The sequence below is a fragment of the Dromiciops gliroides genome, chromosome 1 (assembly GCF_019393635.1).
Source record: "Dromiciops gliroides isolate mDroGli1 chromosome 1, mDroGli1.pri, whole genome shotgun sequence".
Taxonomy (NCBI): domain Eukaryota; kingdom Metazoa; phylum Chordata; class Mammalia; order Microbiotheria; family Microbiotheriidae; genus Dromiciops; species Dromiciops gliroides.
In genome coordinates, this window is record NC_057861.1 from 621488593 (window position 1) to 621510682 (window position 22090).

At 38.5% G+C, this 22090-nt stretch overlaps 1 protein-coding gene across 2 annotated transcripts in view; it reads left to right on the forward strand.

Moving 5' to 3' along the window:
* The window catches only part of ADCY9 (adenylate cyclase 9), a 206077-nt gene that overhangs the window by 112241 nt on the left and 71746 nt on the right, over positions 1-22090 (forward strand). For both annotated transcript variants that reach the window (XM_043979127.1, XM_043979128.1), the window contains exon 2: positions 17135-17328. In XM_043979127.1, coding sequence (XP_043835062.1) covers positions 17135-17328 — 194 coding nt within the window. The remainder of the gene's footprint in view (positions 1-17134; positions 17329-22090) is intronic.

The following is a 22090-nucleotide window of genomic DNA, read 5'->3' on the forward strand; positions in this document are numbered from 1 at the left end:
AGCCCTCTCACCCGAACATAAACTTAGTTCCAGAATATGTTGGTGCTGCTCTCAGCTGAGCATGGCCCTCTCTAAGCTGTCTTTGGCTGGAGAATAGTCTCATCCATCTTTTTGTGGGTTTTGCTATTCCAGGGGTTGTTTTATTGCTGTTTTGGGGGTAATTGAGTTTACTTTAAAAAAAAAAGTGCCAGGATTGGTGCTAGATGCTGGCAAGGAGGAGGAAGAGGAAGAGCTAAATAAATCTTATGATTCAATGATCCATTACTCTTGCACCCACTTCCCTTCAATCTACTATATTAAGTATGAGATATTTTAGTAAATTTTTTTTTTAAATTACTTAAAATGTGGGGCAGCTAGGTGGCGCAGTGGATAAAGCACTGGCCTTGGATTCAGGAAGACCTGGGTTCAAATTCAGCCTCAGACACTTGACATTTAACTAGCTGTGTGACCCTGGGCAAGTCACTTAACCCTCCTTGCCCTGCAAAAAAGAAAAAACAAAAAAACAAAAAACAAAAAGTTACTTAAAATAAAATTAATTCCCCATCACTATCTATCTTCAAGTAAAGACTAGAGTATCACTTGTGTGAGTGTATGTGTGTAGTGGTGGTGGGGATATTGTAAAAAGGAGTCATGCTTTAGATATTGTCTACAAATCCCTGTGGGAGTCTAGTCCAGGTCCACTGTGTGTTTTTCCAGGTGAAGGCAAATAAATATTGAAAATCCTCATGCACTGGTATGGAGAAAAAGGCAGAGCAGAGGTCTACCACGGTGAAGCATGTAGCATCACATGGGATTGATGAAACTATAGTGGCAGGATTTGGAACTATCAGATGTCTTGGGATGACATATGAGTTTATCGCTCTAAGATCCTGTACAAAACAATAAACAGGTTTTCCATCTGGCCTAGGCTTGGGTTTTTCAATTGGTAAAATAGGAGTATTGCATGGAGAATGATAGCATGGAACAATAATACCCGGCTTTTCAGAGCCTCAATTATAGGAGTGATCCCTTCTATGGCTTCTTTAGATAATGGATACTGTGGAATGGATGGAGGTGGTCCTCCTTTAACTTTAACAGTAACAGGCATAGCAGATTTAAGGAGCCCCACCTCAGTAGAGGAGGAGGCCCATAAAGACTCAGGAATGTCAGAGGGGATTTTGGATGTATCCCCTACTGCTCCTTGAGTGTCTGCAATCAAAATTGGTAATAAATGAACAGTATCCTCTGGCAACCGCAGAGAGACAGCCCCATCTGGAGCACAAGATATGGTTGCTCTAAGTTTGCAAAGGAGATCACGACCTCATAAATTTACAGGGGCATCAGGCATAAGTAAAAATGAATGTTCCACTGTTAAAGGCCCCATAGATACCATGCAAGGTGTTAATTCTGCCACTCTTTGGGCTTTACCTGAGACTCCTACCACCTTTAAAGATCCAATAGTATTACATCCAGGGCCTGGTTTAGTCATTAAGACTGATTTAGAGGCTCCTGTATCCAATAAGCAATCATAATATGTGTCCCCAACTTTGAGGGTCACATGAGGTTCCTTACTCTGGGGAGGAGAATGGATTGGGATAAGAAGATTAATGTATTCAGGATCTGGGAAAATAAAATTTTCAGTATTTACTTTCCTCTCCTCCCCTGTACACCATCATTTATCTGTATTTCCCTGATCTTTACCCTTTTGAGGGGGTCTGTGACTGTTCTCATGTTGCTCCTTCATATTTCTTTGAAAAGGCCTATACCTGTTTTGACTCTGCTTGTCTGTATCTCCCTGATAAGATCTATATCTAATTTGATTTTGTTTATAATAAGGCCTATAATTACCTGGATTCTGTCCTTCTATACCTTCCTGATAGGGTCTTCTAAAGTTATTCTGATTCTGTTGGTAATAAGGCCTGTAGTTGACTTGGTTGTTCCCTCTTTGGTAAAAATTTCTCTGATTATTCCTATTGCCCCTAAAAAAAATCTTTAAGGCTTTCACACTTTACCTGTCTCAATTCATACCTTCTGGTTCTACACTCTCTCAACAAGTGTCCTTGCTTTCCACAATACTGACATACTTTAGGGGTTTTATATTGATTTTTAAATGTTTGACCTGAAAGTGCAGGTGCTAGGATGCTTCTGTGAGCATTCTTTGCACCATCCTGCATAGGAGGCTTCTGCTGACCTACTTTTAAAGACTGGTCAACATCTTCTTTTAACTTTGGGTCATTTTTAGTAGAGGGAGCTCTGGCATCCCTCTTAATACATGGCTCACTATGGGTACAATTCTTTTTCTCTCTCCAGAGTTGTATAAGAAAATACCATGCTATAATATTAGTAATGGAGAGAAAAAATATTACAATTGCTAGAGCTATTACTATGTTAGCATAATAAGGGTCAAAATGAGTGAAAATGTCTCCAGTAATATTAACCATGGAATCAGTGGGGAAAATAGACTCACTCATCCCATCATTCCAAAAATTTTTTATAGTATGGATGAGGAAAAGTCCTGTAAGGCCATAAGAAAATACTGAGCTAGTCATTCTTTTAAAAACAGACAATATGTTGTCCCAGAAAACCCCAACGAAAAAAGGCAACAGGTAAAACAAATATTCATTCATGGTTCAGTATAAACGCTAAGGCTTTTCTCTGCTAGCAAAAAAAAATTAAATTAAGTGAGGCAGTGGGTGGAAAAAAAATTCCTTAAAAAAAAGTTTTTTTTCCTAGTGGCCCTTTAATTTATTATTATTATTATTATTTTAATTCACCAGGTTAGTAGATTAGAAACTCCTACCTGGCTCGCCAGTAAATATTGTAAAAAAATTTAATTATTAATAAGTATAACTAACCTGGAAAAATTATATATAACTGGACTTATGAAAAATTATGATTATATGAAAAATGATAAATTTAGAAAAATTAGAATTGGGCCATAAGTCCCATCTGGGTCGCCATTAAAATGTTAGAATATTTTTGAATTGACTAGCTTAATTTGGGGGGCTAATCTGACTGGGGTACTAATTCTGGGACTGTTTACTATTTGCTATCTGACTTCATTAATTTAATGTGGGCCGTTTGTAAAGTTCCACCACACTGCTCCATTCCCAAATTGATAAATTAAAGATTAAAAAGGCTCTTAACTAAATAATCAAAGCAGAGTTTATTTATGAGATACTATTTCAAATTAGGAATACAGGGAAATAAAGTACAACCTGACTGCTTTCCTGCGGTCTCTTTCCACTGTGTCTCTTTCCCACCTGCTGCACTTCGAACTTTTTGAATACAATAAGGGCCTTAGCTGCCTCCGGCCTCAGGGCACATTACACTTTCCCTGGTTTGTATTAAGGCCTGTAACCTTCTGTCTGTCTGCTCTGTCAGTTTGCCCTTCGGCCTCTCTTTTGCCTGCTCCTAGTCCTTCTCGTCTTCTCCTGCGTCCATGTAGCCCCGTCTCTATTCTCCAATCTTTGCCGTCTCCTCAGCCGCCTTTTGACCTCTTCTTGTCCGTCCGAACCCCTGAGTCTTGTCTATCTAGTCCGTCCTCAGCCGGTCCTCTAGTCTGTCTCCCCTTTAATCTTGTCCACAATATGAATTAAACTAGATGGTTTCTGAGGTCCTTCCTGACTGAGATTTCTCTATATGAAAAACCAATAATTCCATGACCTCTTCAGTTGGTAATGATATTTTGCTTGAGCCTCTCTAATGCACAAGTTATGTACTTGTATATATTATAGTAAACAAACTTCTACTCTAATGCCTAATTGTGATATGAAGATAATCCTGATTTCTTTTAGGGTATGCTAAAAGGTGTTTATGTACATGGTCTGACAATTACTACTACTATTTTTTTATCATAAAAGTATTTTATTATTTTCTAGTTACATGTAGAGATAGTTTTCAACATTTGTTTTTATAAGATTTCTAGTTTCAAATTTCTCTCCCTCCCTCCCCCCTTCCCAAGACAGTAAGTAATCTGATATAGGTTATATATGTACAATCAAATTAAACATATTTATGCATTAGTCACGCTATGAAAGAAGAATCAGAGCAAAAAGGAAAAACCTCAAAAAAGAAAAACAACAGCACCAAAAACAAAAGAAATAGTATGGTTCAATCTGCATCCATATTCTACAGTTCCAGTTTTTTTCTGGATTTGGAGAGCATTTTTGATCATGAGTCCTTTGGAACTATCTAGTATCATTGTATTGCTGAAAAGAATCAATTACTACCACTATTAGTAAAGTTTTATTTATAATTTAGTCTTTTTGAAATCTTAAGTTGCTCAGAGTTTCCTGTGCATCTGTACCAATCTCTTTCAAAGCTTCTTTTTTTTTCTTCCTCATTGAAATTGTTTCTATTTGTGTCTTCAAATTTTCATTCTTTAGAGCTTCCTATCCCCCTTGCTTCCAACTTCCCCTGAAAATTTTAGGCCTTGGGATACTACCTGTTCTTTCTTGTAAATCTTGAATATATTGACTGCTATGCTTTAAAAAAATTTTTTTCATTCACCAAAAATCTGTCATCTCTTCCTCCCCTTCCTTACCTCCAATTGAGAAAAAAAGGAAAACAAAGCATCTGTTACAAACAGCTATAATCAAGTAAAACAAATCATCTCATTGACCATGTTAAAAAAAAACAAACATGGGGCAGCTAGATGGCGCAGTGGATAGAGCACCGGCCCTGGAGTCAGGAGTACCTGAGTTCAAATCCGGCCGCAGACACTTAACAGTTACTAGCTGTGTGACCCTGGGCAAGTCACTTAACCCCAATTGCCTCACTAAAAAAATTAAAATAAAATAAATTTAATTTAATTTAAAAAAAACAAACAAAAAGTCTCACTCTGTTCTGAATCCTTTTATCTCTCTCAGAAGGTAAGTAGTGTTTTTCCTCATGAGTCTTCTGGAATTGTCTTTCCTAAGTCTTTCAAAGTTGTTTATTTTTCCAATATTGTCAGTGTACAAATTGTTGTTTTGGTTCTGCTCATTTCACTCTGCATCAGTTAAAAAAAAAAAAGCCAGGTTTCTCTCTCTTTTTTTTTTTTAAATGAGGCAACTGGGGTTAAGTGACTTGCCCAGGGTCACACAGCTAGTAAGTGTCAAGTGTCTGAGGCTGGATTTGAACTCAGGTACTCCTGACTCCAGGACTGGTGCTCTATCTACCGCGCCACCTAGCTGCCCCTCAGGTTTCTCTTAAATCATCCCTGTCATAGTTTTTTTTATCTCATTTGCAAACCATTAATTTGTTCAGCCATTCTCCCATTGATGAGTACCCTTTCAGTTTCTAGTTCTTTGAAATAGGAAAAAGAGCTGCTATAAATATTTTGTGCATCCTTAGAATTTGTTCTGCTTAAGACTAATATCTCCCTTAATTTATCTATCCTCTCCCTTCTCACATTTCCCTCCTCATTCCCTTTTTTTATTTTGTTTTGTTTTGGGGGCTTTTTTAGGGGGGGGCAATGAGGGTTAAGTGACTTGCTCAGGGTCACATAGCTAGTAAGTGTCAAGTATCTGAGGCCAGATTTGAACTCAGGTACTCCTGACTCCAGGGCCAGTGCTCTATCCACTGAGCCACCTAGCTGCCCCCCCTCATTCCCTTTTAAGTGAAAGATAGTTCTCTTCCCAATTGTGTGTGTGTGTGTGTGTGTGTGTGTGTGTGTGTGTTTTCCCTTGGATGAGAGTAATGGTCAAGTGTTACCCACTCTTTCTATTCTTTCCTTCTTATTTGTATAAATTTCTACTTGTACACCTCTATTACATAAGAATTTTCTCTAAGCTTCTTCTCCCATCCCTTCTTCCCTATCCTTTCCATTTTTTAAGATCAAGACATAATAGAACCACTCCCAGGCCCTCTGTCTAATTAAACTCTGTCTATGATCCTGGATGATGATGGGGTTCAGAAGAAACATATGTATCAGCTCCCCATATTAAAATGTAAAGTCCATTATGATCATTCACTCATGTTTACCTTTCTATGTTTCTCTTGACTCCTGTGCTTGCACTCCAAGGATTTTATGTAGCTCTTAACTTTTCATCAGGAATTCTTGGAAGTCCTTTATTAGGATTACTGATTAAATTATTTTTGGCTGTGAACCATCTTGAATATTGTATTCCAAGTTCTCTGTTGCTTTATTGTGATGGCTTCTAAATCTTTTGTGATCTATATAATTAGCTTCTATTTGGTCCATTACAGTTTTCAGATAATTTGTTGCTTGAGGAAGGTTTTATACCTGTTTTGCCAAGCTGTACCTTTCCTTTCTAATTCTTTCTTCCATAGCTCGTTTCTTTTCAATTTTTTCCTCAAACACTCTTGTTTCATTGATAAAAATATTTAACTTTCTTTAAAAACAAAACAAAACAAAAAAATCTCTCCATCTCTTTTATAAAGTAGAGCCAGAAAGATAGAGGGGGGTAACCTGCTTGGAAGCAAAGGACAAAAGTCAAGAGAGGAAGGTAGGCTAGATTGCTTTTGAGAACTTGAAAACCTCCTTTACCAATCCTAACTTTCTCATGAAAACTAATACTAAAACTAAAATTAATACTAGAATTCTACCAATATTGCTGTATGGCACCAGAACATGGAATATACCTGCTTCGAAAGAATTAAAAACTATTCTCACTTATAGGGTAATGGAGGCATATGGTGAGTCTCAGCAGACTGCAACATATAACCAATGAGGAGCTACAAAGAAGAATAGAAGTAGAATTCTTCATTAAGGAATTGTATGAAAGGAAGAGAAGATGAGCTGTTTAAGTAGCAAGAATTTGGAATGATATGTAGACAGAGTGTTCTAATTGTACCCCCATGATGTTGAGAGAAAGTGAGAAAGTTTCTTTACATTGGTGGTCGAAGGTGTGCAGGTGCAGAGAATGCCTGCCTGCCTGCCTGCCTTTCTGGGGCTGGGCTCATGGCTGCCCTTTCGGAGTAACTCACAGTAGACACAGGCAAGAAGAACAGGCAGGCAGGCTATGACTATAAGCACCCTGAACACCTATGCTTCTCTTCTCTATTTTCATGAATCCTAGTAGAATGACTTGTGTAGCTCATAGGGTATGAAAAAAACACAGATCTAGAGAAGTGACTTCTGAAGGCCCCTTCAGGGCCCATTCATCTCTTGTTTCTCATTTAATTCACCTGCAGTGGTTTCTTAGTGAAAGTCCTTTAAAATTTCACATTTTGCATTTCAAAACAGGAAGCTGAGCTTAGCCAATGGTGTTGAACTATGATCAAAGTGTAAGGCTTGAGGGCAGCTAGGTGGCGCATTGGATAGAGCACCATCCCTGGATTCAGGAGGACCTAAATTCAAATCCAGCCTCAGACACTTGACAGTTACTAGCTGTGTGACCCTGAGCAAGTCACTTAACCCTCATTGCCCCCCCCCAACAAAAAAACCCAACAACAAAAGAAATGTAAATAGTACAAATAATTAGCTTATCATTTTTCCCTTCTTTGAATAAATTGATGACTTGAGTTTGGCTATTTGCATTACAGTAAGCAAATCATAAATTAGTGCCTTAGTAAAGAGAAATTCAAACTAGAAATAATATTGGCACAGTTATTTATGAAGTGATTCAGTAGATGCTTTTCTGACTCACCATAAAAGCTCATGTTTATAATATTCTTTGCAATTTATACAGTGCTCTCCTCACAACATGCTATTAAGTAGGTAGTATGTATGTTATTACTCTATTTTATAAATGAAGATGCAGCATCTTTGGTATACTCCTCTCACATGAGGTCCTCAGAATAACTGCCCTAGGTTTAAGGTTTTCTGTGGGTCCATATTTACTCAAAATGATAGTTCATAAGCTCCCATTGATGAGTCTACTTTTTCTCTAATTAGCCAAAAGATATAATCCAAAGTAAAGTTCAAAATTTAATGAAATAATATAGTAAGGAAAATACTCTCTCCAGAAACACAGGGTACACTGTTCCACAAATCTGCACAGCATCGGTGCATAGAGTGAATATGTAGGGGACAGGAGGAGTATGAAGGGACAACTCACATATCAGAGGCTGAATGATGTTTTGCCTTCCTTAAGTTTGCACCTCTCCTGGCACAGTATCTCCCCTGGGCCTGTTCCTCACTGGGTGTGATGTGTCTCTCTGTCCTGCCTTTCCCACCCTGGACCTGAAATATATCGGCTAGAATTGCCCCAAGAACAGACAAACAGCTTTTTAGTCATAGTCAGCATGCCAGTCCAACAAAAACCCCCATAACACCCCCAAGCTAAGAATTAGGTCTGTCTGTTTAATAGCTAGCTTTGACTTACTGCTTTAAGACTGTGCAAGTTCTTTGCATTTGGTATTTCATTTTATCTTCACTATTGCTGCCCAAAATAGGTGCTATTATTATCTCCATTTTACAGATGATGAAAGTAATATTGAGAAGGGTTAAGTGGTTTGTCTAGGGTCACACAGCTAGTAAATGTTTGAGGCAGTATTTGAACTCCGGTCTCTGTAACTCCAAGTCCAGTTCTCTATCCACTGTGTAATCTAGCTGCTAGAGATCAAAGCCTTCTTTTACAGAAAAGGACCTTATTTTAACCTCTTATATACTCACAAATTGTCCCTGACTTAACTGCAAATCAGTCTGAATCAGGACCCACCTAATCTACTTTCCTGGCTTTATTATACATATTTATCCATTATTGTTCTTCAGTTGTTTCAGTCCTATCAGACCCTTTCTGACCCCATCTGAGATTTTCTTGGCAGAGATACTGGAGTGATTTGCCATTTCCTTCTCCAGTTCATTTTTCTTTTGAAAAATTTATTATTATTATTATTTTTTTTTAAGCAACAAACATTTATTTTATTTTTTCCAGTTACATGTAAGGGTAGTTTTCAACATTCATTTTCATAAGATTTAGAGTTCCAAATTTTTCTCCCTCCTTCCTTCCCTTTCCTCTCCCCTCCACAAGATCTCAACCAGGTTATATATGTACAATCCACAAGTGTTCTTTTTATCAGTTCTTTCTATGGGGCTGCATAGTAAGCTTCCTCATTAGAACCTTGGGATTGTCTTGGATCATTGCATTGCTGAGAGTAGTTAAGTCATTCACAATTGCTCATTGAACAACACTGCTGTCACTATGCACAATGTCCTCCCAGCTCTGCTCACTTCACTATACATCAGTTCGTGAGTCTCCAGGTTTTACTGGGATCATCCTGTTTGTCATTTCCTGTAGCACAAGACCATTCCACTACAATCATATAACACAGCTTTTTCCATCATTCCTCAATTGATGGACATTCCCTTGATTCTCAATTCTTAGCCTCCACCAAGAGTTGCTATAAATAATTTTTGTACAATTTTTCCCCCTTTTCTCTTTCATGATTACTATTGTTAAACTGTTTCCCTTCCATCCTATTCTGTTCCCCAGGATATTTATTCTATTATGCATCTTCTTTCATTCTATCACTCTTAAAAAGGGATTTGCTTCTGTCTGTCCCCTCCCCCACTCTGCCCTTCCTTCTTTTGCCCCTCTCTCTTTATCCCCTTCCCCTCCTCTTTTCCTGCAGGGTTAGAGAGATTACTCCACCCAATTGAGTGTGTACATTATTCCCTCCTTGAGCCACTTCTAATGAGATTGAGGTCTTTGAGCCAATTCTGATGAGTGTTAGGCTCATTTACTGCCCAGATTAAACAGATTACTCCACCCAGTTGGGTGTGTGTGTTAGTCCCTCTTTGAGGCAGCTCTGATGAGTTTAAGGTCTTTGAGCCTTTTCTGATGAGTATAAAATTCATTTACTGTCCTGCTCCTCTCCCATCTCTTCCCCCACTCCCTAAGCCTTTTCCTGTTTCTTTCATGTAGGATTTCACCTCTGCCCTTCCCCTCCCCCAGTGCATTCCCTTCACCCCTCAATTTAACCCTAAAGATGTCATCACCTAGCTAAGTGACACAGTGGACAAAGCATCACCCCTGGACCCAGGGGGATCCCAGCCAAAACCTGGCCTCAGACACAAGACAGTCACCTACCGTACGACCCTAGGTATGTCCCCCAGCTCCAATTTTTTATGATTCTCTAGGGTCTTGTATTTGAAAGTAAAATTTGCCATTCAGTTCAGGTCTTTTCATCACAAATATCTGAAAGTCTTCTTGTTCATTAGAGTCCCATTTTTTCTGCTCAAAGATTATGCTGAGTTTTGCTGGGTAGACGATTCTTGGCTGTAATCCCATTTCCTTTGCCCTCTGGAATATCATATTCCATGCCCTCCAGTACTTTAATGTAGAAGCTGCTAGATCTGGTGCTATCCTGACTGGGGCTCCACAGGACTTGAATTCTTTCTTTTTGGCAGCTTGCAATATTGTCTCCTTGACCTGAGAGCTCTGGAATTTGGCTATAATATTCCTAGGAGTTTTCCTTTTGGGATCTCTTTCTGGTGGTGATTGGTGGATTCTTTCCATTTCTATTTTAGCTTCTTCTTCTAGAATTTCAGGGCAATTTTTCCTGAGAATATCTTGGAAGATGATGTCTAAGCTCTTTCCTTGATCATGGTTTCAGGTAGACCAATAATTTTCAAATGATCTCTCCTGGACCTATTTTCCAGGTCAGCAGTTTTCCCCAGAAGATACTTCACATTGCCCTCTATTTTTTTATTCATTTGGATTTGCTTTATTGTGTCTTGGTTTCTCATAAAGTCACTGGCTTCCATTTGTTCAATCCTCATTCTTAGGCAATTATTTTCATCAGAGAGCTTTTGTACCTCCTTTTCCATTTGGCCAATTTGACTTTTCAAGCTGTTGACTTTTTTCTCATGTCTTTCCTGCATCACCCTCATTTCTCTTTCCATTTTTTCCTCTACCTCTCTAACTTTATCTTCAAAGTCCTTTTTGAGCACCTCTATGGCCTGAGACCAATTCAAATTTTTCTTGGAAGCTTTAGATATAGGGGCCCTGATGTTGACATCTTCCTCTGAAGGTGCACCTCAGTCTTCCTTGTTACTGAAGTAACTTTCTAGGGTCTTCACCTTTCTCTGTCTGCTCATCTTGCCTTTCTTTTACTAGACTTTTAGCTCCTTAAAGTGGGGCACTGTTTCCAGTCTGCTGTATCCCAAGCTTAAGAAGTCCCAGGTGCTATGATTTAAGGAGGATCAGGTTCTTCACTGGCCTGGCCTGTTCCCTGGTCCTTAGATGACCCCAGACCAACTTGCTAATCAACCAGCTTTGTGTGTTGTGGTTTTTAGCTCTGATGAGCCTGTGCCCCTCCCCCACCTGGACCACTGCTGCTCAGGCCTACATCCTGGTTCTCAGCAGGGGTGAAAAATCCAAGTTTTGCCTCAGCACCACCATAGACCCCTGTAGTCTCCCCACTGCCCAGGGCTCAGCCCACTCACCAGACTGTGAGCTTAGTTCCAGACAACATTGGTGCTTCAGCTGATTCAGAGGCTCTGGGGGTCTGCTTGTCTGGTGAGGCCTTCCGGGGACTGCATCTGTGTCAGGGTGACTGTGGGGTTGGACTTGACTCCTGTATCAGCAAAGCAGCTCCCTCCTTCTGACCTTCCAAGCCGTTCTTGGTTAGAAGATGATTTCAGCACATTCTTCTGTGAGTTTTGCCCAGTTCATTTTACAAAAGAGGTAACTGAGGCAAATAAGGTTAAGTGATTTGCCCAGGGTCACACAGCTAGTAAGTGTGTGAAGCTAGATTTGAACTCAGGAAGATGAGTCTTCCTGACTCTAGGCCCAGCACTCTTCCTTAGCTGCCTTTTTGTTTTTGTTAGTCCTTTGTTCTCAGGGGACCGGTGAAAGCTGGCCTTGTATTTATCTAGAGAAAGCTTAATTGTGTCTTTTGGCCAGATGGTCCAGTGGATAGAGCTCTGGGCCTAGAGTCAGGAAAACCTGAGCATAAATCCAGCTTTAGATACTTACTAAGCTGTGTGACCCTGGGCAAATCACTTCACCTCTACCTCATCTGTAAAATGGGGTTCATAATAGCACCTCCCTCTCAGGGTTGTTGTGAGAAATAAATGAAATAATTGTAAAGTGCTTAGGACAGTGACTGGTATATAGTAAGTGCTATCTAAATGTTAGCTATTCATTATTATTATTAGAATAGCTTCAGTCTCTTTATGAGGAAAAGGGGCAAAGGAAGACAGAATCCAAGCCCAGGTGTCTCAACTGAAAATCCTGTGTTTTTTCTGCTGTCACCATTCTTTTTCGTGTATATGGGGAACAAGAAAAAATTCCTTGTTTGCCAAGGAGACAAAACAGATGATATACACATCACCTTCCAGTTGATGTTTTGGGGAAGTGAGGTGAATATGACAGTGGGAAATCTATCAGAATCTTAAAGAGCAGCCAATACCTTTGGGGCATATTTGGAAACTATTGTTCCTTCTCAGCTTATTTGTTGCCCTTGTGAAAGTTATACTGCTCTTTTAAAGTAATTAAAACAGTCTATTGAAAATTACTGTTTGTATACCATTTGTAAGGAAGAAACTTGGAGTTGAGAATTCTTAGGCCCTGATTGATAAGCTTTTTTTTGGGTGTATTAATTATTGCAGTCCTCCAGCAACATCCTACTTTACTTTCTCTTCAGGTTAATGAGACTATATTTAAACCCCTTGGGGAAAAAGCTTGTTTTAAAACTGCTACTGTGGAGAGAACCTTTGTGGTACCCAAAAAGAGTGTAGGAAGTGGAGGTTGTCTCCTTTCTTTCCCTGGACAAGTGAAGCAGCTCTGGGTTTGATCACTTTGCTCAGATATTTCTGGGATTTTATAGACTTATCTGGGGCTGAGGCTCAGAACAGGGAAAAGCTGAGAAGCACATCTAATGGTTGTTTTTCCATAGCCAGCCCCAAGCACAGTGGAACTTTTCACATTCTACTCTAATCTGCTTAATAAATTAAAAAAACAACCAAATAACAAACTCTCTGGCTGCCAGTGAAACTGCCCATTTTCTTTTTTTTTTTTTTAGTGAGGCAATTGGGGTTAAGTGACTTGCCCAGGGTCACACAGCTAGTAAGTGTTAAGTGTCTGAGGCCGGATTTGAACTCAGGTGCTCCTGACTCCAGGGCCGGTGCTCTATCTACTGCGCCACCTAGCTGCCCTGAAACTGCCCATTTTCAAAGGGGTAAGATTTCTAGCCCCCAACAGGGGATTTTGTACCAGCTTGCAAATTCCTTGGTATCTATATGTAGCACTGGTCATCTCTCTTTCTGGCTCCCCTAAAGGCTACACATCCTAAATTCCTATAATCTGATATTCATAGTCCTTGACATATAGAGGTATAAGAGAGCTTTTGGGCGGTCTAGTCCCATCCCTTCATTTGTCAAATGAAGAAACAAAGAACTTTCAGAGAAGGAAGTGATTTGCCAAAGGTCACAGCTGGTTAGAGAGGAGTCTAAGCCTGACTCTTCTCTTCAGTGCCCTTTAATGCTTTGCCACAATGCCTTGTGGAACGAGTTCCTATGTTCACCTGAGAAGAACTTTTGTCTCAGTTTAAAACAGTTCTTTAGAGGTTAGCCTGGTGCAAACACTTAGTGAACCCTACACAGAACAGAAGTATGACTTTTCTCTTGTCCATTCTTGGGTGTCTTTGAGTTCTCCCAAGCTGAAATGAGGACATCAACTAATTGTTATAAATTATATAATCCGAGAAGAATAACTTACCCCTTGAATTTATATAGTAGTTTACTGTTAGAAAGTGTTTGAAAATATTTCCTTTAATTTCATTTATTGTAAAAAGCTAGAGCTGGAAGGAACCTTAGAGATCATACAATCTGATTTTTAAAAAATAAACAAACAAATGAGGAAATCATATGACCAGAGAAAGTTAAATGATTTTCCCAAATTTTACAGAAGTAGAAAATAGCAGAGCCAGGATTCAAACCAAAGTCTTCCCACTCTAAATCTAGTGCTCTTTCAACTACATATATTAGTGAACAAATGAGAAACATGATAATTTATTATATTAACAGGTAATTTTCCTTTTATGCATCCATTTTCACTCATTTTTTTGTTCATTCATTTTTAGTCATGTCCAACCCGATTTGAGGTTTCCTTGGCAAAGGTACTGTAGTGGTTTGCCATTTCCTTCTACAGCTAATTTTATAGATGAAGAAACTGAGGCAAACAGGATTAAGTGACTTGTCCAGGGTCACACAGCTAACAAATGTTTGAGACCAGATTTGAACTCAGGTCTTCCTGACTTCAGATCAGCACACTGTCCACTGTACCACCTACCTGCCCATTTTATCAGTTAGGACAGCGATTGATTTATGAATCAAAACATGATGCATATATGTATTTTATTAGGAAGAATATAAAATTTCAAAGAAGTTGTAGAAGTTCAAGGTCCATAGAGAATGAATATTAAAGGCTTTCATTCAGCAATGTCACCTAGTATTTTAAAATATTCATCTAAATGATTCTTAGTACTGGTATTATAATTCCCTAGGTTGTTTTTTAAAATGTTTTTCTCAAGGTTTTTTTTTCTTTACTGAATTCTGAAAACACAAATAATGGTAAATCACTTTAAAATATAATCATGTTGAGCACTGTCAGGAAAGAAAGAGTATGGAATATTATGGGATTAAGCACTGATATTTCTAAAAATATTGATTAGTGTTTTAAACTCTCCCTAGCCTATTTGACTGCCCAATAACTGTTAATAAGTATATATTAAATACCTGCTCAATATTGAGTATATAAAGGAATTAGAAGGACTTTGTTCTACCCTTAAGAAATTTTATTCAAATTTAATTAATATAATTTGTATTTAATTAATAAATTGTATTTAAATTCTACTCTGGGACTTATATACACATACACACATGTGTATACTGGTACTATATGTATATATGATATGTCTATATACTGCATATATAGTGTGTATACATACATACACATATGTATACTGGTCCTATATGTATATATGATGTGTATATATACTGCATATATACATAGCGTGTATACATGCATGCACACATACACATACATATGTGTGTATTGTGTGTGTGTGTATGTATGTATTTTAAAGAATTAATTGTTATTTGAGCGAATCTCCTCCTTCCTTCCCAGCAGACCCCAGGCTGACCACACACAGCCCCCAGCCAATTGGCTGGCCACTCTGACAGTCACATGACTGACTGCCCTCACTAGGCTTCCAATCATTATAATTTTGCCAGGCCCATGTAGGCATTGGCGAGCAGTGAGGACATGAGGTGCCAGCGCCATGGCGACAACTACAACCAGTAGGTGGAGCACCGCGCCTTTGCGGAGCCCCAGAGGCCAGTGAGCACGCCAAGGTTTTTTTTTTTTAAATTCTAGCCAAAAGATGGGGTTATAAAAACCTCAAAAAACAATTAGTTCTTTACAATATATACACATACTGGTACTAGAAAACTAATGTCTTATGGTATTATTTGAAGGTATTTGGAGGGGTCTTGGGGAGAACTCAGAGAAGTTACTGCCTTTCCTCCACCATTTTGGCTCTGCCCCCTAGTAAACTAATGTGGCTTGAGTTCTGTGTGGGAAAGCATCTTCTTGTTATTCATCTAGTTCAGGAATTCTGCTAAGTAATAACAACTCACAATTATGATTCAGTTTCTAGTTTGCAAAACATTCTTTTGGTAATAGCCCCATAAGGTAGCCATCATACATATTATTAACACTATTTTACAAAGTGAGAGAAGTTAATCCCACAGTCACAGGAGTAGCAAACTAAGGTCGTCTGATTTCAAATTCAGTGTTCTTCTGGCTCACTTATACTTACAGATTTTCTATTATAGTTGGCAAAATGCTTTCACATATTCTCGTTCAAAATTCAGTAACACTGTAAGATAGATAAGGAAATGGAGTATTCAAGAGGTTAAATAATTTACTTGTTAAGTATCCCATGGCTAGTTGGTGGTAGAGCTGGATGTCTGACATCAGTGTTCTTTCTTTTATACCATACTGTCTCTCCAGTGCTTAGAGCAATTTGAATACACACTGAAGCTGCTTAAGTATTCAATCCCATAGAATCTCTGAAAACTTTCAGTGACGTGGAAATTAAATATGTGGTATAGTTTAAAAAGTACCTCAGATTTCCATGAGAGCCCTAAATGTCATACAGTTTGTCCATTTAACCTACTTTTCTTATAGATTTTGTACGAAGGAATTAAACCTACTGTAGAATAGATTATAGAATGACAAAAGAGAAGCTTCCTGAAGTCAATGTTAAGATTCAGTAGGTACTAAATCAATATTGGATTAGAACTGTGATTTTTATTATCATATTACCATATTACTATATAAAAGTAGCCATACTTTGACAGCAAGTTCGTGGGCTTAACCACTACATATGTAATAATAATAATAATAGCTAGCACTTTAAGGTTTGCATAGCACTTTTAAAAATATTATCTTCATTTAATCCTTACAACACTTCTGAGAGCTAGGTGCTATTATTATGCCCATTTTTACAGTTGAGGAAATTGAGGCAAAGAGAGTAAATTAACTTGCCCAGGATCATATAGCTTGTAAGTCTTAGTCAGGATTTGAACTCAGGCACTGTCATTAGCTACCAGAATTTACAGATTGACACACATTACTTGAAGTAAGCACAATTTATTTATAACATCAATTTTTTTGTTGTTGCTGTGAAAGGTCATATGACTTTTTATATGTTTATTTATTTAAAGTTTTGAGTTCCAGATTCTATCCCTCTCTCATTCTCTCCCTCCTTACCCTCCCCAAGGTTGCAAGCAGTATGGGTTATACATGTGCAATTATGTAAAACATCACCATATTAGTCATTTTACATAAAAAGACTCAAGTAAAAAAAAGAGAAAGTGCAAAATAGCATGCTTCAGTCTGTGTTCAATCAATATCAGTTCATTCTCTGGAGGTGGACCTTTTATATATTTAAATATTTTTTTCTACCTGTTTCTCCTCTCTACCTGTTTCTCTCCTTTTTATAACCTGTTTGTCCTCTCTAAAATTATGTAAGGAAGACCATTATAGGAATGAATATTGTCTTTTTTGAAGCGAAAAGTTTTCCCCCTCATACTATGAGTTTAAAATTAACATGTGTAAGTGAAAAATTATGATTTGATGTACAAAATTTTACTTTAAATATATCCTAAAAAGTTGCATATGATGTATACATCAAGGTTAACTATATTTAGATGGTTATTTCCATCTGTGATGATTGTAATTTTTATCCATAGGTTTGAAGACATACCTGATATCGGGTCAGAGAGTCCTGAAAGAATCTCATTGCAGCTGTTCAGAGGCGTTACTTTCTGGCTTTGAGGCAGGGGATTGCTCAAGCTTGTCTTCAGGCCCTAAATTACAGGGAACATCATCACCAGAGAGTGTCAGCGACTTGGCAAAGACTTTAAAAACCTTTGATAAAAATAAGGTTAGTTTTTTTATGTATTGTTTTTAAAAACCTTATTTTAATTCTAGAATAGCATCTGCAAAATAATAAATGTTGCTTTGACTTATGTCAAACTTCTTAGTATCTAGAGGAAGTGATCATTTTTATTTTCAGCACCCTGGTTTTCTTCTGACACAGTTGTCTTCTTGATTTTGTTCTTCCTCTTTTTCATAAAGACATTAATCATCCTTGTAAGTTCTAGTTTTCTTTGTCTTCTACAATTGTAGTGTCTTTATAGATTCATGGTAGTGAATAATAGGTAATTCTTCTTGCAGATAATTTGGAGAAAAATTCCCATGTATTATTTCAAAGTGACCCTTTCCGACAATGCCCACCAATAATTCCCCAGAAACAAAATTATACCACTCTCTTACTATTTTCATCACTAAGGTGTATCTGGTATTAACTTGCTGTAACAATAATATGCTTCAATATAATTCATGGCTGAAGGATTTGCCCACCTTCTTTCACATCACCTCTCCCCCAAGCTCTGGATTTTGTGAATCTGGAGGCTGTGCCAACAGTGTTGTTTTCTCTTTGGCTCATTGGGTCTCCACTCAGAGTGAACTCTGTCTCCATAGATAGCATGTGTATAGCTTGTGTTTGAGTCAGTCAGCTAGCATTTATTAAGCACTTACTATATGTCCAGGCCTGTGCTAAGCTCTGAGGATACAAAGAAAGGCAAAAACCAGCCCTGCTCTCCAGTAGCTCACAGTCTAATGGGGGAGATAACATGCAAACAACTATGTACAAATAAACTACAGACAGGATAAATTAGAGATAATCAACTGAGGGAAGACATTAGCATTAAGAATTAGGAAAAGCGGGGACAGCTAGGTAGCGCAGTGGATAAAGCACCGGCCCTGCCTCAGACACTTGACACTTACTAGCTGTGTGACTCTGGGCAAGTCACTTAATCCCCATTGCCCCGCAAAAAAAAAAAAAAAAAAAGAATTAGGAAAAGCTGTGGGCAGCTAGGTGGCGCAGTGGATAAAGCACCAGCCTTGGATTCAGGAGGACCTGAGTTCAAATGTGATCTTAGACACTAGCTATGTTACCCTGGGCAAGTCACTTAACCCTCATTGCCTGCTCCCCCCCCCAAAAAAATAAAGAATTAGGAAAGGCTTCTAGCAGAAGGTAGGACTTTAGCTGAGACTTGAAGGAAACTGAGAGGCTGAGGTAAAGAAGGAGTTTCAAGCATGGGGGACAACCAGGGAAAATGCAGAGTCAGGAGATGCTATGTTGTGTATAAGGAACAGTAAAAAGGCCAGTATCACTGGATTACAGAGTTCATGGGAGAGAGGAGAAGAGAATTTGTGTGGTATAAGAAGGTTGGAAAGTTAGGAAGGGGCCATGTTATAGAGGACTTTATAAGCCAAACAGGATTTTATATTTGATCTTGGAGGTAATAAGGAGGTACTGGAGTTGACTGAATGGGGAAGGGGTGACATGGTCAAATTTGTACTTTAAGAATATCATTTTGAGGGGCAGCTAGGTGGTGCAGTCGATAGAGCACTGGCCCTGGAGTCAGGAGGACCTGAGTTTAAATCCGGCCTCAGACACTTAACACTTACTAGCTGTGTGACCCTGAGCAAGTCACTTAACCCCAACTGCCTCACTTGAAAAAAAAAAAAAGAATATCAATTTGACTGCTAAGTGAAGGAAGGACAGGAGTGGGAAGATACTTGAGGAAGGGAGGCCAAGGAGCAAGCCATTAGAGTCATTCAGGTGTGAGGTGTTGGCCTATACCAGACTGGTGGTAGTGTCAGAAGAAAGAAGAGGGTGTATAAGAAAGATGTTATGAAGATCAAAATGACAGCACTTGGCTATTGATTGCATTTGGGGGAGAGGGGGTTAAGAAAGAGCAAGTTGAACAGGACATCTAAGTTATAAGTGCATAACAGAGACTTAAATTCCTATATATGCTCTCAAAGTAATCAATGTATATTGGGTAGAGGACAGCCTTTATTTGACCCCACAGAAAATTCAGAAGATACCAAGGATTTACAGGAGTCCACAAACAGTTATAAAAAAACACATAAAGTATTCACAGTAACCTGTAAGCTTCCCTTGAAAGGGAACTGGACTCAGTTGCCAATGAGGTGATAGCCTGACATTCCATAGAAATCTCTCTTCCCCAAAGGGTCCTATATAGTTCTGTTCATACTTGTAGTGCCACCATAGGGTTAGGCTTCCCTGAAAGGAAAACATATTTTGAGACCACTGTACAGACAACCTCCTTCCCTCATTCCCACCAGGTCTGTGTTGTCTGAATAACTAACAGTGATAGTGGGGAGTCAAGTACTTATCTTCTGTTCTTCCATGTCATGACTTCTCCAAAATAGGAATTATGCACAACACATGTAGTAATTTCATGTATCTCTATGGTCTAGGATACCAAGAACCCAAACAAAGTAATGGTTCCGTGAACTAAGAGCAGAACAGACTACTCACTAGCCCCTAACCCTGCCACTCAACATCCTCTGATCACAGTCTGGCACCAGGGCTACACAAGCCATCAGACTTCCTTTTTTTTGCAGGGCAATGTAAGTTAAGTGACTTGCCCAGGGTCACACAGCTAGTAAGTGTCAAGTGTCTGAGGCCAGATTTGAACTCAGGTCCTCCTGAGTCCAGGGCCAGTGTTCTATCCACTGCTCCACCTAGCTGCCACCAACAGAACTTACCTCTACATGCCTCCCCCTCTCCCAGAACTGTGGAAATCCAATAGATAGAAGGTTACTCCAGCTGGGACGAGAGTGGGGCAGCACTTTGTGCCACAGAGAACTGAGGAACAGAGGGAACATGGGCAGGACCTCTGTATGGCACTCCACTGAGCCTGAGAAAGAGAGCCCAGAATCCAGCATCCCAGAAGTCATTTATGGCAGAGACCAAGGTTGCCCATAATGAGAGGAAACTTAGATGCCTTTAAAGTATAACCCAAAGAAACTACACTAAGAGGAAGGTGTTAGAAAATGAGCATTGGAAGAGTTTAAGGGGAAAAAGCCTGAAATTACCAAAGCTCCCAGGAGGAAGGAAACTCAGTTAATGACCTCAATTATAAACAGATAAACCAACAGGAAAGATATTAATAACAGAAGGGAAATGTAGCCTCCAGATCAGGTACATTTATGAATAAATATTGCATGACGTAAAATGAATCAACATCTGATGAGGCAGAAAACCCTCTTGATTCTCAAGAGAGTATAGAACCCCACAGCACGATATTCCTTGGTGGCTTTAAAGAAAAATAAGATTTGTGAAGGCAGAATTTATGGCCTGCACAGTAGAAATAATTGGCAAAATAAAAAAACTTGAATTTACAGTCTCATCAAATAAACAAAAGAGAGAATAACTGATTGGAAATATGTGGAAGCAAAGGACAGTCTAGAAAAAAATGTGAAAAGAAACCATGATCTCTTACAAGAAAAACATATTGATCTTAAAAACAGGTTGTTTAATGATTGGTTGGTTGTTATCCTTTGTTCTTGAAGAGGACCAAAATGACATCACTATGTTGGAGTCAAGGTACAGTGTGTCCAACTGTGGCTGATAAGACCAATACAAGCTCAGAAGGCTCTACCATAGGTTGGGCACAAATAATCCATGAGAAAAAAAGCAAAAAACAACAACAAAAAAAAACAAAACAAAAAAACCAAAAAAAACCCCAAATAATCCAAGAGAACATTTGGGATGTAGATGTCTCTGAATTTGCACATCTCACATTTCTTTTGAGCTGCTGTAATTCTGCTTCACTCATAGAGCACAGCTTCTTTGATGCAGGCACACCCTGCTGGCCAATCCTTTGCTAGAGTCTCCCATGTCATATAATTGATTCCAAAGTTTTGCAGAGAGATCTTGAATGTCCTTATATTGCTTCTGAAAGGGATTATAGATCTCCCAGAAGAACGTAAATAAAAAAAAACCCTAAGCATCATAATGCAAAAAAATATACAAGAAAACTACCTTATGAATTTATTAACATAGAAAACAAAGTTCCAGTTAAAAGAATCTACAGATTATCCCTAGAAAATACACTATGCTGTAAACTCCAGACATGTAGTTATTAAATTTAACAATTCCACTGACAAATAAAAGATTCTGCAAGCCAACAGTAGAACCATCACATATAAAAGAAAGGAAATTCAAATACACAAGCCTAGTCTATACCCTCCAGAAACCACAGAAGAGAATAAAATTATGTATTCCAAAGAGTGAAAGAGCTCAAGATGAAACCCATGACTTACCCTGCAAATGTAAGCCCAACCATTAATAAAAAAGATGACTTTTCACTGGAGTACCCAGTTTTTCAGAAATATCTCTACCTATATCTATGTTTCAGGAGGAAATTTTTATTATAAAATGAATTTGCTTCATCTTTATTATTATCACTAAGAAAAGTGACAATTTATTAATTTAGCACATATGCCCTTAGAAATACTTCAATATAAGAAAGTCATGTGTTTTGAATTAACATGGAAGTACCCTGTATTCTGTCCCCCATATCATCACACAATTAATTTTGCAAAGAAACTTACTTTTGAAGAACTTTTTTTTTTTTTAGTGAGGCAATTGGGGGTTAAGTGACTTGCTCAGGGTCACACAGCTAGTAAGTGTTAAATGTCTGAGGCCAGATTTGAACTCAGGTACTCCTGACTCTAGGACCAGTGCTCTATCCACTGTGCCACCTAGCCACCCCCTGAAGAACTTTTTAATAAAGTTGATTGCCCTTGTAACAATTTGAAAA